Source organism: Phymastichus coffea, unplaced genomic scaffold (assembly GCF_024137745.1).
Source record: "Phymastichus coffea isolate CEN01 unplaced genomic scaffold, Cenicafe_Pcof_1.1 PCOF00126, whole genome shotgun sequence".
In the NCBI taxonomy this organism is placed as follows: Eukaryota; Metazoa; Arthropoda; class Insecta; order Hymenoptera; family Eulophidae; genus Phymastichus; species Phymastichus coffea.
In genome coordinates, this window is record NW_026706937.1 from 527,364 (window position 1) to 544,606 (window position 17,243).

At 35.7% G+C, this 17,243-nt stretch overlaps 2 protein-coding genes across 4 annotated transcripts in view; one reads left to right on the top strand and one right to left on the bottom strand.

Annotated features, from left to right (window-relative positions):
- LOC131671466 (GTP-binding protein Di-Ras2) overlaps window positions 1–12,039 on the top strand; it is a 79,384-nt gene extending 67,345 nt beyond the window's left edge. Inside the window, exons 3-7 of one of the 2 annotated variants that reach the window (XM_058947906.1) lie at window positions 2,543–3,030; window positions 3,653–3,854; window positions 4,335–4,480; window positions 4,937–5,223; window positions 5,688–12,039. In XM_058947906.1, coding sequence (XP_058803889.1) covers window positions 3,668–3,854; window positions 4,335–4,480; window positions 4,937–5,223; window positions 5,688–5,886 — 819 coding nt within the window. In that variant the 5' untranslated portion in view covers window positions 2,543–3,030; window positions 3,653–3,667 and the 3' untranslated portion in view covers window positions 5,887–12,039. The remainder of the gene's footprint in view (window positions 1–2,542; window positions 3,031–3,652; window positions 3,855–4,334; window positions 4,481–4,936; window positions 5,224–5,687) is intronic. The other variant, XM_058947907.1, reaches the window with a different exon arrangement.
- Window positions 12,040–12,174: 135 nt separating this feature from the next.
- LOC131671452 (regulator of MON1-CCZ1 complex) lies at window positions 12,175–16,191 on the bottom strand. 2 transcript variants are annotated; one of them, XM_058947870.1, is made up of 10 exons: window positions 16,049–16,191; window positions 15,553–15,737; window positions 15,167–15,472; window positions 14,877–15,051; window positions 14,647–14,809; window positions 14,383–14,488; window positions 14,168–14,321; window positions 14,021–14,084; window positions 13,561–13,950; window positions 12,175–13,474 (listed from the first exon to the last, which is right to left on the bottom strand). In XM_058947870.1, exons 2-10 carry the CDS (start codon window positions 15,694–15,696, stop codon window positions 12,928–12,930), a joined length of 2,049 nt encoding a protein of 682 aa, XP_058803853.1. In that variant the 5' UTR covers window positions 15,697–15,737; window positions 16,049–16,191; the 3' UTR covers window positions 12,175–12,927. The 2 variants fall into 2 exon arrangements, with proteins under 2 accessions (XP_058803853.1, XP_058803854.1); XM_058947871.1 differs by having other exon boundaries at window positions 15,553–15,711; window positions 16,049–16,179.
- Window positions 16,192–17,243: the final 1,052 nt, after the last annotated feature.

Sequence of the window (17,243 nt, forward strand, 5' to 3'; positions counted from 1 at the left end):
TATTTTACTATTTGAATGATCTGATAATAAACTTATTTTTTAGAACATTGCGAGGGTTTCTTGTAAATATCTGTACCGATATTAAAAAAGATTACTTTTTTATTCAAGACAAATAAAATTGAAGTAAACAATTATAATGTGAGTTAAATTCAATAATAAAAAGTTCGATAGTTATATTTTAACTTTGACTTTTTTATAATCTCGAACAAATTGAAATTATTTACTTTATTCGAGCTGCAGATATTACAATGTTCATACGCGCAAAGAACATAGCAACAACTGATCTACTTTATTCCGATTCAACTTAACGATTTAAAAAAAAAGTTAAAAATTTTCACATGAACGGCCAAGCAGAAACAAGACGGTTAGTTGCAAGGAAAAAGTTATAAAACAATCATTCAACATTGAAACATGAGCAACTATTCAGAAAAACGAAGTTACGCGTGACTACCTTTTTGCGTTAAAAGAAAAGTTTCGTTTCTCTCAAGGTAGCGTAAGATACTGACTGGCGTTTATCGATGTTGCTGCGATTGGAAAACTTTGGAAACAGCGCAGCAAAAATCGATGACGGAGAAAAAGACAGCGGTCCGTCGAGCCTTCGATCACGTGTACGTCATCTCTGCGCGTTTTTAACGACGCAGACTTGGTTAATATTCATTAAAGCTCACGCAACGCTAGCTTCAATTTTATACCCGGGACGGTACCATGAAGACGAGCAATTATTTCGCTGATCCGTAAAGTCGGCAAAGGAGAGGAAGTGAGAGAGAGAAAATAACGACCCAAAGCCAGACAACGCACCGAATTTAGTTCGATTAACCAAAAAATATAACGAGTGGTAGTTGTTTTAATTGGTGCTCACTCGCTAATGGCCTATTATAATTGGGTAGTCGTTATAGTATATATCCTTAATAAAAGTTTCACCAAACTAAGTTGTTGCGCGCTGTACGCGAAGCAGCTGATGAATAAACTCTGCTTTTGGGCATTGTTATTGCGGCCGAATCCGTTTTCAAGAGATGTCATTACACGCAAATTATTCAATTTTCTTTATTTAACATAATGTCTGCTTATTTGAATGGAAAACATAAAATAGGATTTATTAAAAAAGAGGATACTATTGAATATGTGGACTTTCTATAGAAAATTTGATTGTAGAATCACTGGCTCTTCTACACAAAATATTTCTGCAAGAATAAATAAATTTTGGAAAGAATCTCGTGTTTAACATTCTATTTCGTCCCAATTAATCGTTTGTTAATTCTTTTGTAGAAAGATATAATGTAATATGACATTTAATTTAATTGTCGAGAAAGTAGTATTTTATTTTTCGCGTTGAATAATTCCAATGAAACAACTGGCGTTTGGTCAAATCACGTAAAATCAGTGTCTGTAGGAAACGAGCGTTGCGGTTATTGCGTACGCGCGGAATTTCGGATGAAATTGCGCAATGGAGGAGCGGCACTGACTGCTTAAGAAAATCCGATGAATTTTTGTATTTGTCTTAAGCTGATTATTTTGCGCAAGTGTGGAGTCGTGCGGCATTGGAGAATACGGTTCAATTTCACTGCGCAGAGCCGTTCGGTAACGACCTTCGATAATTTTCCATTGGGAAGAAAGCCGAGCGGCGAGGGCGGCGCGAGCGTGGGATAAGCAAATTTCAAAAGAACTGCGTCGCCTTGAACTCGTGGCATAACGCTTGTGTATAGCACGGCGGAAAGCCAAAGCAATTACCCAAGCATGATTGGGATCAATCGAGACTCCGAAACGCGGCAAAACCTATTAGGTCCGCACAAAAGGAAAAAGAAACAACGAGTAGCCGGAAAGGCGCGAAAGAGCAAGGGCGGCGATCGAGGCGCCGAGCGCGCTACGTTTTAATTAGAAAAGTTGGCGACGAGGCGTGGAAATGGAGGCGAACGCAGAAACGATCTAGCTCTCGATGCATGCGCACCGGCAACGTAACGTCGTTCTTACTTTTTGATTACACAGACGGCCCGCGGTAGCTTCTGACGAGCCGTTAGCTCGCCATTCAAAGACGTTCAATCGCGCGACAAATTGACAACCCATTGAGTCGAACTGATTGCAAGCGCGCCGTGGCCAGAAATTACGCGTCACAACTTGATACGCTTTAATTATTTGCAAGTAGTGTAGCGCGCAGCGCTGCCTGTAATGCAATTATGATTTCCATCAATTAGTTACCAGCTGTACGGGTAGCACTGACCGAACGCTCGTCGCGCGGCTCCACATTATAGGCTTGCACTGAATAATTGCAGCTGCAACGCTTTCAGGATATATTACTCTCTAATGACGGAAACACAGAATCCTTTCACATTGTTGCAGAGCAAATTTATCATTATACATTAAGCTCCGATAGAAAGTAGGGAATTGGGATGGAGAAAAAGAGCTTTATTATTATTATTGAAATAACACAGTGTATTCCCCAACGGAAAGCAGAAAATGCCGAATGATCACGATAAACAAATATCTTTCTATGTCATGCGTCGAATCGACACCCCTCTCACCGTTGGAAATTCAATTTCTGTTCTAGATTGTAACAATATGACGTAGCAGAAACACACGGAAGGAAGTATCAGCAGGAGCGACTTTGGGAAGCAATTTCATCCCGGAGATGTGAGGAGGGGAGCTGCTGGCCGTGCTGTCGTTATTTGCTCGAAGGGACCGCGGCGAGAAAGGGAGAAAAAATATATATTCGCTGAGCGAACTAAAGAAAGAGAGAGAGAGAGAGCGTGAAGTCGCAGATAAGAATGACGAATTAACGGTCGGCCGCGAATGGATGTCGCGCTGTAAAACGGTCAGCCACGTCAGAGGGCGGAGGAGGTGGAGCAGTAACGGCTAAAGGAGAACGGCGATCGGACATTGTTCTCCAGCTGCGCCAACCACCGACGCTCGCGGAAAAGCGGATGTCCACGCCGTATAAGCACTCCAGCAGACGTGGATGGCTCGCGCCACGCCAGAGCTTGGCTGCTGAAAATCGAGATTGCTGCTTTTACAACGGGCTCTCATCGACGCGTCAAGGTAATTCTCGACCAATTAATTATGCTGATCCTATTTCGCTGTTACTGGTCTCTGGCTTTGTATTTCACGCTGTTTTTAAATGCTAACTTGGGCGCATTTCACGTCGGGCAATTCGATATCTCTGACGAATTTTCCGTACGTTCGATTCGGAGCTTGCTGCCAAGGGTGCAAACGTGCATCTCTTTGTAGGGCTTTTAATTTTTACATTTGGCTACGAGAATAATCGTGTGATTGATATCTGTACCCTTTTATTATCGCTAATGAAACATCGCGTAAATTAATCAATGCTGCTGTCTGGTTTCGGTATTGTAAATATGAATAATATATAAAAATATGAAACGAGGCAAGCTTACTGAATTCTTTGCTTTTTTTTTACAAGTAACCAACAGCACGTGTGATTTATCGAGTTTGGAAAATCACATTCATTCGCGCAACAAAATTAAACAATGGGGGTAAAGTCGTTTTATTTTGCCTGCACGATTAATTGTTCTGTCAACACCATTAAAGCACAATTAAAGTAATCGCATCCAACTGAAAGCAATCAACGCGAACAGCACTGGGGCGGCAAAATAAAACCAGCCAGTCTTTTCAGAAGCGCGCGTCTGTATATTTACATTTACAGGCGTGACGTTCGAGGATGGCGGACCACGAGCGTATCAGATTGGTGGTGCTCGGAGGCGCGAGCGTGGGCAAGAGTGCCATTATTCGGCGGCTTCTCGGCCAAGGATTCAGCGACAGATATCGGGCTACAGTCGAGGATCTCTACTCCAGAGAATGTATTCTCGGCACACTCACTATCAAGGTTGATCTGCTCGATACGGCCGGTAAGTAATGATAATAATGTCGTCGGATCAATTCCCAAGATTCGGCTGTTGAGAGGCGGGCATCGACAAAATTCCGAAAAATATAGGCTGCCTGAAAGTTATTCGGTAGTGCGACGTGACGTGTCTCACAGGATTTATACGAAATATATTAAATTCTTTCAAGTCGGTAAAATTTGTGAGCAATTAGCGATTGCTGAATGGGAAATCTTCATCTCGAACTGGAAGATGGACGTTAACGAATAGTTAATGCAGTTCTGCTGGTAAATAATCTCACGGAGATAATGGCTCTCCGTCCCAGAAAGGTTGAAGAAACGCTTGAACTGAAATAATTACATCGCTTGAATGGAAGGTCGCGCGAGAAAGCATTGCGCAATATTCACTCGGCGAAATGTAAATGCTGTTCGGCAACGACCCTTAAGCTTTAAAGAGTAGTAGAGAGATAGAGAGAGAGAGAGTTGGAAAATGTTTGTTGTGTTTTAGGTGACCAGCAATTCCCGGCGATGCGTCGACTGAGTATAGCGACGGCCCACGCCTTTCTACTGGTTTACTCGACCTGCTCGCTGGCGAGCTTCGAGTGCGTCAAGCGATGCTTCGAAGAGGTCAGAGAGCAGAGGGCTGACTTTCAGGTAAGGGCTCGTTCTTCTTCCAACTCTTGCGAGAAAAAAATCATTTTCGCCAAAAGTTGTTCCGAAGATTCGACTTTTGTGTGCGTGTATGTATGTATCACGAGCATTTCGCTATCGACAGACATCGTGATTACCAGTTCTGACCCACATTTTGCTTTCCTATCAGTGTCTATCTATTTTTCAAGTATTGGCATTGTTTTTCGCGAATGTTCACTAAAGCTTGTATCCCTTTGCGCATCAAATAATTAATTTTTATTGCGACTTCATCGAATGCGCTCGTTTGTCTTACAAAAATATTTAGCTTCAAATCATTGGCATTCAAGTAAAATTGACAAACTATGCAAGACAATCTTAATTACTCTGAGAGAAAAAACGATCCTCGCTCCTTGTCGGAAAAAGTAATTCCCAATTATTGAGAAAATAATATTGGAGCCTGTATGTATTTGTTGATGACAGGAGGTGCCGATAGTGATAGCCGGCAACAAGCTTGATCTGTCGTTAGCTCATCGCGAGGTGCCGATCGAAGACGTGAGCGAATGGCTGTATTGCGAATTGCCAAAACTCCGAGCCAAAGTGATCGAGTGCTCGGCCAAAGATGATTACAATATCAAGGAGGTCTTTCGATGCTTCGTCACGCTGTCGAGAATTGTGCCGAAAAATCCGACTGGCGAGACCGACGAGTCGGGGCTGAGGAGACGATGCTCCGCTTACGGCTCGCGAAGGTACACACTTGTTGATTTTTTGTGAGTAAAAATATTCTTTGATTTCTTTCTTGCGTCTTCGCTGTTCTTCTTTTCTTAGATTGGCAAACGAATTTCTGATCATAACAGTACTATAGTCTCTTAAGTAGTCGTGATTGGATTGCTTACCATTCAATTTTTGATTCAAGATTTGATCAAGTTAGTTTGCATTGTTTATATACTGGATTACCAAAATAGCTATTGACTCAAAATCTATCTGTGTAGCTCCTCTAATAACTCCCTTATAATATATATTAACTCAAAGATTCAACAAAGTTAACTGTATTTTCCCTTCTTGTAAACTTTTCCCTAAGTCTCCATTTCGAATGATTGATTTCTCTCCCCGAAAAAGAAAATAACAGCGAGTATCTTTCAATCATCTTGGGATAAAAAAAGTCAATCAATCAATTAACGCACCGACGAAAGAAAAAAAGGAAACAACAAATTCTCGCTTGATCCTGTTACAGTACAAGGCCAGGCAGTCCAAGTCATTCGGGTAGCCCGGGCAGTCCGAAACAAGTTTTGGCAGCACAAGGCTCGAGCGTGGTGGCCGTCGCGGAAGAGGTAAAAAGTAAGCCGCGCAGCAGAAGTCTAATCAGGCGAGCTTCGCGCAAGACCAAACAACAGATACGCGACGCCCACGCCGAGGACTGCAACATCTCGTAAAGACTTTGTCTGATTACGCACTTGGCTACTTTCTTTACTTTTTTACGGCCAAATTACCCGTTCGTTTTATTTTTGACCAAGAGAGGCAATTGCTACTTGTAATATATATGCGGTTATTCGGAAATCGCTTCCACTTAATGATGCCCAATACAACTGTAAAAGTGTGATATTGAACGTATACATCAAACCACTTTCACGGGTTTTTGTGCACCCTGGCAATATAGTCGGTCTTCAACTATCCGATCTATATATTATAGAGTTATTATTACGTTTGAAAAAGCTCGATGCGACAAAAATAATGCATCTGTCTAGTGTTAGAGAATATATAAGCAGCGCGCCAACTCATTAATGTGCATATACGATACTTGACATCATCACTCAGTCCGTCGCGACTCCAATTTATATGCAAAAATCCCAGACAAATGGGACGGACAATATTTTTATAGTCATGGGCATATTTCACATTTTACAGGGTCTTCAGCCATATATAGTCTCGCACGCCGTTTACGTCGAAAAAGCTTATATAACCTTCCGATTTTCTTTTTTTTTTCCCCGGTCGCGCGAGAAAAATAATGCGACGCAAAGAATCTCGCAAGGAAACGCAACGGTTAACAATGTAACGAAAACAGGATAATTAACGGATAGTTGGGGAGGAAAAAAAGCCACAAAAGAAAGCACGCACTCGCAGAATTGGAGGTGCGGGGCAACGGAAATGAAGAGCGATCGCGAAAATTGAAGAGGAAAAGGCCGCGTTCCGTTCATTTTTCACCTCGCGGGCTTGTCTTTTTCTTCCTCTCTCCTCGGCACGGCCTCCATTCGTCGATCTCCCTTTTTCTTTTTCGAATTTCGCCCCTGCCATCTCGCCCTCCGCTAGCCCAGCGATTACCAAGTTGCCAATGTTAATTTGCAGTTACTGCAAAACACACTTCGCGCAGGCTTTCAGTTGCCAATTTTAACTTTTGCTAACATCAAGTTGATCTTCATTAGCGAAAATGAAATAATACAAAGACTATGGGATTTAATGTTATTCGAATGTCACGGTTCTCATTGTTGACTGTTAGCTCGTGTAGTTAAAAATTCCGTGCGCTCCGTTCGTACGGAAAATTAGTCCTAATTTCAAAGTGTTAGGAACTACATTACGTTTGCAAATGTTCGTCGAATATCATGAAAGACAAACGAAAGCCCAATAATTCAGTACGCGTTGAACGCTAAATGTTTGTGAAATCGATGATATCTCTTGATTTCAAATTAATTAGATGAGGATATGCAAGACAAATTATTTCACGTATTGATCTCAATTGGTTGGCTCTGTATTGGTAGCATGGCGACGGAAGCCTTAAAATACCATTGCTAATGAGATCCAAACAGGATGCTGGGATAGCGATAGAGCGGAGCTAATTAATGATATATCTCAATTTGCTAGAGCGACGATCATCACCCAACGAGCGTATTCGGCCATTATCAAGACAAGATGTCATTTCGAGCGTCGGCAGGGCTCTCGCGATCGTATAAACTCATTGCGCACAGCTCGTATGAGCTTAGCGCGAAAAGACCGTCCCCGCACTCTCGGCGTTCCGTCGGATATCGTTTTATCGACCGACCTTGACTTGCCGGTTCCAACTTGTGTTTGCCAACGGAATCCGCCGAAGCGGCGTTATTACGCTACACGCCAGTGCATGGTGCAACCTCGCTTTGCTCCGGCATTCAATTTCGTCAACGGCTTTCTTTTGCCAATGGCGATTATCGCGGCTGTGACGCTAACCGGATGATATGCTAATTATGGGAAAGCAACATAAAACATTTTTAATGTTCTTGAAACATTTTGATCAATAACAAAGTAAGTCCGCGGAGAAAGTTGATTAAGCATAAAACTATCGGATGAAGCACTATAAATATGCATGAATATCTTACATAGCAGCTCGAATGCTATAAATAGTGTTTTCTCATTAACGGTAAACTGTCTGAGCATCCCACATTTATAAATGGGTTCTCGTTATACTTTGCGCGTCACTGCGGCAGCACCAACGTACCCCGCATCAATATTGACTATTTGCGTACACTTTAGTCGTACAAATATGACTAACGCTGTTGGTAACAAACTTTAAAAACTTTTAAAACATTCTATAGGGATAGAAATCGTGGCACGCAAGTTAAACGGATAATCTTATTCACTGCTATATTCACGTATATGAGTACAAGAGCCGTCCCACATCTTTACAAGTACATAAAATATCATTGTTGAAATGTAAACAATGACGGTCTTAGACGTGTAATAGATGTTAATTTATTTGATAAAAAATTATTGTATATTACGTAGAAGTCATAATGATGGTGAAACCTTTGACGACGATACCGACTATTTCAACCAGTGTGCACACAAATCGCATTGAAACCTATATAAATTTGTAGCTGTTGAAAATATTTTAAAGTTTATTGTACGTGTATGTATGAAGAGAATATTCCGTAAAAATTATATATCCACTAGAGTGAAAGCTGGAGTGGAGCGTATGGAAAGTGTTAGTTGTTTTGTAATGCAGCAGCGTAGAGCTGATATGTCAGTCAAATGCACATCGATTTGAAAGTGTAGAATTTCTAGATATATTAGGTGTATAACGACAACTTCTTACAATTATATTGAATGAAAAGTTCAATGTTCAGTTGGTTGTCGATTCGTAAATGCATAATTATCATCGATCAAACAATAATATCCTCATTTTTCTAGAAAGTAAACAGAAAAATAGGCGAAAAAATATTTTGTTGTATCTATATAATTTTCGTTGAAAAAATTAAACTGATATATCGTATGAATAAATTAATTTTCTCGATTTTTAAGTATCGAGTACGTATCAAATGTATACCACAAACCAAAAATATGATTATTAGATAACAATATACACACATGCGATGAAAACTATAAAAAAAATTGTTTTTTTGAAGTCTAAAATTGGAAACATTTAATTTCTTCGCTACAGTTTCTGGCCTTTTCTCTCTCTCTCTCTCTCTCTCTCTCTCTCTCTCTCTCTCTCTCCCTCTTTATTTAAGTTATACAGTGACGGAAATGCTCCCAAACATTAGAAAAGTCTCTAAGAACAATTTTATTCAACATCGTTAAATCACTGGCCATCCGCTGAAAATCATTAAAACTAAAGTCAAGTATTTTAGAAATCTCAAAATAGCTAAGTTTCCGGATACGCATGTATAGCACATGCGAAAATACTTGACTTCAATTAAAGATATCTCGATGAGAAAAAAAGATATCTCAAACATTAAAAATTAATTTTGAAAAATAACGATAAACCTTTCAAATGGTTCGTCCCGTTTTTAGAAAAAAAAATTTTTTGGTAATGCTACGTGACCTCAAATATAGCAAAAATGACTATTTTCGCCTCTTTAAGTTAGGATATCTAAAAAACCTAACGTGATGGACAAAATCTAACTTTGAATTCGAATTTTACGCAAAAAATTTTTTCGGAAATGATCTTTAACTGGCCAAGAACAAAATCATGAAGATCTGTGTTTTTTTTTTATAAAGTATCAAATTTAATCTCTTAATTTTTTTATCCACATTTCTTCTAAAACATACTAAAAATAGATATCAGCTCTAGGTTGTGAATAAAAGTAAGTAATCCTTAATTTTAGTGTTTTTTATTTCATGTACAGTGATACTAAAATGACGAAAAAAATGGTTTCTCTAAATGTTCTAATAGGGATATTTTCCGCCACTATACATCTTAAATAAGGAGAAAAGGAGGCCGGAAATTAATCCTTGAGAATATAATTTTTCGATACTCCGTGCGCAAAGTGCGTCTTTCCCGCACGCTCGGCAGAAAACGTGCGTTGAAAATCGCACTTTCCACACGTCGTATCAAAAACTACGGTACGGCACATGTTCGGGACTCGCACTCGCTTCGCTCGGGCGTAAACGCCACACGAGACAAGAATCTACTTTCCCGCACTTGTATCGTAATGTACTATTTTTCAATTCTAGACTCCAAAAAAGCGTATTTCTTTCATAGATTTCATGATATATTATTATATAAATAACGGTAAGTCCTGTAAAGTGAATTTCTCATACCAGGGAGACTTGGAGTTTCTATGTATTTTTATTATAAGTTGTAATAAGATTATATAAACGTTATATAGAACTGTAAAAAATGATACTGTTTTGATATTTGAATAACTGTGTGAGCTTAATATCAATTCAACTTGGGGAACTTATTCATGTGTGGACGTGAAATTTAAAAGTCGACTTATATGGATACCTTTCTTCAAGAAGTTTTATTGTGGAAATGGAAACAAAAAAAGAATTTCCAAAGTAGTGTATCAAAAAATAAATAAAATTTAAAAATAGTTTTGTTATATTGTAATATTATATAATAATACATAAATATTGTGCTTCTTCATACCTTATAAAGTATGTCTAAGTCATATCTTAATTAAAAATTTGTACTCGTATTGTTATTATAGTAATATTTTAAGATATTGTGACATTTTATATAAAAGTACAGTAAATTTATTTTATAAAGTTTTCGGAGCGGTACCACGAATATTTCACACGAAAAATCAAAAAGATGCTAGTCTTTAGTTAATTAAACAGTTTTCATACTAACGAATCTTCTGTATTTTAAAGTAAGATATATCCGGTGACTCTTCAATAGATAAATTGGTGACACTGATCCAAACGTTACAAACGTACCTAATCAAATATTACTACCAATAAATATATAAACTGGAAAAATAATTTTTCGTATAACAATAGGCAACACTCTTTCAGCAAATTTTTCTACGCGTGAGGACCACTAGCTACATACTGAACGAATAAACCTAACTATTGTTATTTATTAACTATTGTATTTATTAAAGTACCTTTAATATTCCAATCCTTTCAAAATATAGTAGGCTAATAACATATAATGAAAAGATTTAAGTGAATACTGCATACAATAAAATTGGCTGATCTACCTAATTTGAATTGACTTAAACAAAAGAAACTAACTCTTCAATAAGAATATTAAGTCTATAGCTGTCTGTATCTACAAGAGAAAATTATATGCAATTGATTGTGTGAAAAACCAAAACGAAAAACTATTTGTAATTGTAGTACATGTTAAATTATTTTCCGAATGTGAGAATCGACAAATATTTTAAAATAATAATACCTAGTACTTATATCTACCATTTGTTGTAACATAGATTTCATTATTGCAAAAGTTAAAAACTGAAAAAAACATAAATAGTGTTTTACTGTCTTTCTCTTTTCCTTCGACTTTCGTAAGCGAGCACTATAAGCTTTCTATAAGATTTTTGCACGAGTAGATCCCTTTCCAAATTTGGATTGGAATCGAAAAACATTGCTGATTGAAATATGGTACGACAAAGATGATTTCTTGAATGACAATTTAATTGGATTGACATGATTGTTTTTGCTCGAAATATATTTTGTATTTCATAATTCATTCAAACCAAAAGAAATATTTTTTGCCTTGTTTTCGTATGAAGCTAAAATTCATTTACGAAGGTATCTAAATTTCACTAACCGTTTTTAACAAAAAAAAAACTTTCCATTGCAAGGCGTATCGCCGTAAAAAATAATATATGTTTGTGGAAACTGGTTCAAAACTACTCAAAGATTTAGTTTTCCATTAAATTAATAAATTATCGAATATGTATATCGATATTTTAAAGAATACAGTATAACAAGGCTTACAAGATAATGTTGTACAATAGGTAAACAAAGATTTTTGTACAATGAGCTGCAGCAATGATAAGAAATAGTTAAGTATTGAGCCGCTATCGGACCCTTGTTAATTTCCTGTCTATTGTGGTAGTGAGAGAATCTTGCCCCTCACGTCGAAACCGTCGCGCAAGCCCCGAGCAACTCGGGCGCACATACCTATATTCCAAGCTGTATTATACATTGTTTGTCGAAACAATAAAATGAAAGACGAAAAGTGATTTAAATACATCAATAAAGACATTTTAAATAAGAAACTTGCTACTGACATCTTTTCATTACCTTACCATCAATGTCTTAATTAATTGATATTTTCAAAGCCTATTTCACTGTCAATGTTAGAATCGATTAACACATTGAATATCTGATGCTTTAATAACTATCTAAATATAGTTTCATTATTATAACTTTTGCTATGTATGTCGTTTTCTTTCTATTCAAAATTCTGATCAACGTTGTTATGTATTATCTAAAGTAAATGAAATATCAATCAAAACAAATTATAAATTTATTTTCTTTTAATATAAATTCAGATAGATTTCACTGCAAAATGATCTTTTTTTCATATTATTGCCAATAACTATATTGAAAAAAATTGATCGCTTTCTGTAATTCCTAATCAGGTTTGGTAATATCAATTTAATCTCATTGTATTTCAATTTTCACACAAGATTTACCATATCTTCGTATTTGTATGTATGTCACGTTCAAATGAAAAAAAAACAGCTTTGAAAGCTCATTTTTTGCTCGTTCATTACGATAATCATTTGAGCATTCACACATATCGGTATTCATCCGATCACCTTTACACTTCAGTACTAATTTACAAATCTTATTAACGAAAGCCTTTACAACAGCCAGCAGAAGACACGGAAATGCGCCGTGCATTTGGTATTTCCAAATGTTGCTTCATCGAGTTTTAATTTTAATGAGATATTTTTTCCGCTTCAAGCATCAATAGAAATCATTTCAGGATGTTGGATTTTCGGCTTATAGATTTTTATTTAAAAAAAAGAAAATTAGGGTCACTTATTAACTCTCATCTTATCCTTGACCAGGAAATATTTTTATTAATTCTCGAATAGATAGAAAATATTCAATTAACTTGCAATGTTAATTAATATTAAGAGACTATGTTGCCATTTTTGACATAAACGAATGGCCTATAACAATACACGTAAACAGAAAAGCAGTGTTATTGAAAAATAACTTAATAATATTTAACGTTAAATAATCATAAATATATAATTGATTACAAACTCTGTTTATGCATCTGTACAAAAATCATTCTTATAATAAAACCTTAACTACGTAGAAGTACTAGATATAATTGAATAAGTCGACATCGTATCAGAATTACAGCCATTATCAGTCGTTTGGAAGAGTGTTTTAAAATGCTGTACGTAAGTAGAACACCTCTCGCTTTTAGCAAATCCAGTGGTGTTGTGAAGCCTCACATTCCTCTGCTCAAAAAACTTATAAACGGAATAAAAGAGGGTAGGATCGTCAGCTGCTTTAGCAGCTTCTAAGAATTTACGAGCGCATACTTGGTCAGCTTTACCAACGCTTCTGATGTAGCGTAAAGCTGGTAAAATGTGTCCCTTTGATAAGAGTACTTCAATAATTTCCTCGTGCGCGTTACCCAAACGTTTCAACATGTCAAGAGCCAATTGATGGGCTGCTGGATAAAGATTCTCCAAGGAAAGCAGAAGACAAGCCAATGGTTTCGAGTCGGAAACTACGTGATACTGAAGCAGCTGATGAAGCTGATAATAAGCTTGCTTGTTTACCAATGTCGTGATGATAAGCTCATGAAGGTAGTGTTGTACTGGAATACCCTGCTCCGATACCGACCTATGTTTATGTATAATTGCAATGGTAGTTTTTAAATTGCCTATAAACATTATTAAAGTATTATTTTCTATTTAAAAATAAATTACCTAATGTATTCTAATAGTACCCAAATAATCATTTGAGTGTCAATAGTATCCTCAGGAAATTTGGAAAGAATATGGCCATACATGTCGCTCTGATCTAGGAATATTTTATATTTGGAGTTTTCATACGAAGAGTTAATATTTTTCACATTGCTCTGTATTGGAGTACCGATCACGCTTTGAATTTCATTTTCCAAATGGTTTCTATAAACTACGTTTATTTTATCAAAAATAGCAGGCATATCTATCAGTGTAGTAGGCATTTGCGTGACAAGATCTTTTATAACTTGAATCAATAGTTGTTTTGAATTTTTCCGCTGCATTAAAAATTCAACAAGCCGAACTTTATCAGTGATGAGATTTACTAATGAATCTAATTTCAATTCCATGTACCTAATTAATATAATTATAAAATGTATTTAGTAACTTATTATAATTGTATCAATTTATCAAGATAACTTACCACAAACAACCTAATTTTGCATCAATGATAATATTTGGTTGAAATACAACCCAATTTGGCGAATCTGTTTATTCGCTAAGAAAAACTTTTTACTTGAAAATGATTGTAAAATAAAATAAAAATAAAGTATTACTTTGATAAGGATACACAACTGACAAGGTTGATTAACATACTCAGGAATATTTGGACCAGGAACTTTCAAACTGCAGGGCTTGATAGATTTAGATGGGACAATGCCAGTGTGATGAATAACAGTTCCATCACTAACACCAGGCAACATAATGTCAAAAACCATTGACGTCTGTAATTATAATTCGTTAATTTACACCTGTTAAAATATATACGAAAAAAATTTTTTTTACCTGGGAAGCTTGATGGTGAACAATTATAAGATTATCCACAACATTAATAGCAAATCTACCACTCATGTCAAGCTTTAATATGTGGCTTTTTTTAATAGTCACCATTCTAAAATAAGTTAATAAAAAGTTTCTGAAGTATTATTTAAATTAGATTATTTAAATTAAATTATTATAAGATATTTCCTACGAAAATTATCTATATATACTTGCAATTTTTAGAATACGTGCATTTAATAAACTACTTGATATAAAGTTCAATCTTACTTGTGAACTGTATATACGTAGACAAATGCAGATCCCATAGAACGACAATTGTCACTAGGTTGATGTCGAAGAACTATTATACAAGGAATTCCATATAAAACTGCAAGAGCTACATCTCTTTCTGAAACAGCAAGTTTTCCTGGTTTTGTCGATAGTGCCTCCACTGAAAATAACGATTTTCATCAAGTAAATGGTATACATTTTTTGTCAATATTTCAAATTTTACTTACTTTCAAACTTAGTTATTTTGTGGAGATTTCCATGAGTGATATACAATACTTGCATTTGAGTTCCCAAAGTTCCTGAAGAAAGTAGCACCAACTGACTTTGTGGACAGAAAATAAACCAATTTATAGGCAAACTCAAAGACTTCAAAGATTTCACATATCGTTTTTCTGGAATAACCTAGATAATATATATATATATATATATATATATATATATATATATATATATATATATCATTAACTTTAAGAAACAAATAAATTTTTATATTGAAATCTATTTGGAATAAACTTACTTGAAGTAGTTCAACACCATGGTCTGTTACAAATAAAATCTCATTACCACATGTCCACACAAAACCAAGAATAGTGGCATTTTTTCCTTTACACGGCTGGGAATATTCAATTCCTTCTAAAGATGTAGTAGGATTATAATTTATGAATTCCACAGAAGTTACACTTCGTTGAATGGCTAGTATGTTCATGTTTGGAGAAAATTTGATAGATATGACTGGACCTTTGTCATCCATTCGAAAGTTGATATTATGTTCAGGCCCTTTAACAAGTACACCAGTGACGCCACCAGATCTAATAGCAAAAACCTGAAAGCAATATAAATAAACAATTATCATCAATGATACATATAATAATTAAATCTTTCAAATATTCTTCCACTGGGTACCTGCTGTTTTGAGTCATCAAAAAAGACATCCGTAACATCATTTACAGGTTCAAATTTCACAGGCTCAGATGACAGTTCTAAATAGTAATTATCCTTGCCCTCTGTCTCAGTAGAATTTTCTTTATTATCACTTGATGTTGCCATTTTAATTCCTGCTGCCTGATATTTCAATGAAGTTTAAGATTCTGTTGCATAAGAGAACAATACAAAAAATAGGATAATAATAAACTAAGTAATGTTTCAGTAAAGGTTATGTTTGCAATAAACTATGAGGTTAACTTTTATCTATATCTTTATTAAAATATAAATTGAAAAAATCATTATAGACATTCTGAAGAAAAACTTATCATTTTAGATTTCTTGTTAAGGTATTAATGAACTTTCAACAGAAAATAACATTCTATCCAGCCAAAAACTTGTTTTCCTCACATTGTTTGAAATAATTACACTACTTTTTTGCAAATAATGTAAGATAAAAATTTGATTTGATAAATACCTTGGAAATATCTAAATTATTCTTCTCATTTACTTTAATTATTTACGTAGCCGTATTTCCTCAGCAGACGACATTTGAATGAACGTCATCTTTTTAGTCTTGGAGCCATCTTACAATTCGTTCATATTTTCAAACATATACATTTGAAAAGGACTGTGAAGGTAGCCCCTTCGATTGGAAGGGAAATTGTTGAAACAATTTTGACAACAGTATTAATTACCCTAATTGTCCCTGATATCGATGATAATTTCCCATTTTGATTCAACGGAAAATGCGTGAAAATCGCGATTATCCTCGGTACATGAACAGGCTCGTTTACTCTAATAATTATTGCTGAATTTTTGTGTTTGATAGCTCAAAATTAAGGTTTTAATTTCCCTCGGTAGCCTCTCAAATCGCATTTCGTATTCGTTGCACAATTTTCAAATTAAATTATTAATAATTTTCGTGTCGTGAGTGGCGGGAAAACGGTGTCAGTTCATATTTCAGCATTCCATTTTCAGCCAGGGCCGTATATGAAGATTTGTGAATCTGACGCCCAAAAAATTTTTTTAAATATATTTTTGAGTTTTCATGAGCTAAAACGTTTTCTCCCTTTTTCCAGATTAAGTCTCCGCTTGAAATTTTATTTCCGGATTTTCAGTTTTTAAGAAAATTGCGAAAAAAAATCGGGCGTTCGGACAGCGCGCAATATGCATTAAACATTTTTCTCCTGTTTAAAAAGAAATAATATCAATAGCGGATGATAGCTCCTTATTCCCGGATTACGAAACAATTTTCCTTTTGTCGATTTTCTATCCAAAATTGAGGAAAATGTAAAGATTAGTATAATATGTGGCAGTTAGTCGATAAAACAGGTTAAATATTTGCTAATCACCAGATATCCCTATATGAGTTCTACAGTGCGTACAGTCACTGTATTATACAAAAAAAGAAAACCGAATGAATGAACATTTACTATTATTTACAATAAAATTGTGGTAGTTATATTTTTACACCATTATTACTTTATTTATACAGTCGTGTTTAATGACAAATATTTCATTATTCACTCGCCTCGCTCGGGTGTACACGTCACACGAGACAAGAATCTACTTTCCCGCACTTGTATCGTAATGTACTATTCCGAAATCTAGTTCTTTTCGCTTTTTTTTACATCCGAGAGATTTTCCAAGAGATGCAAATTGTAAAATTG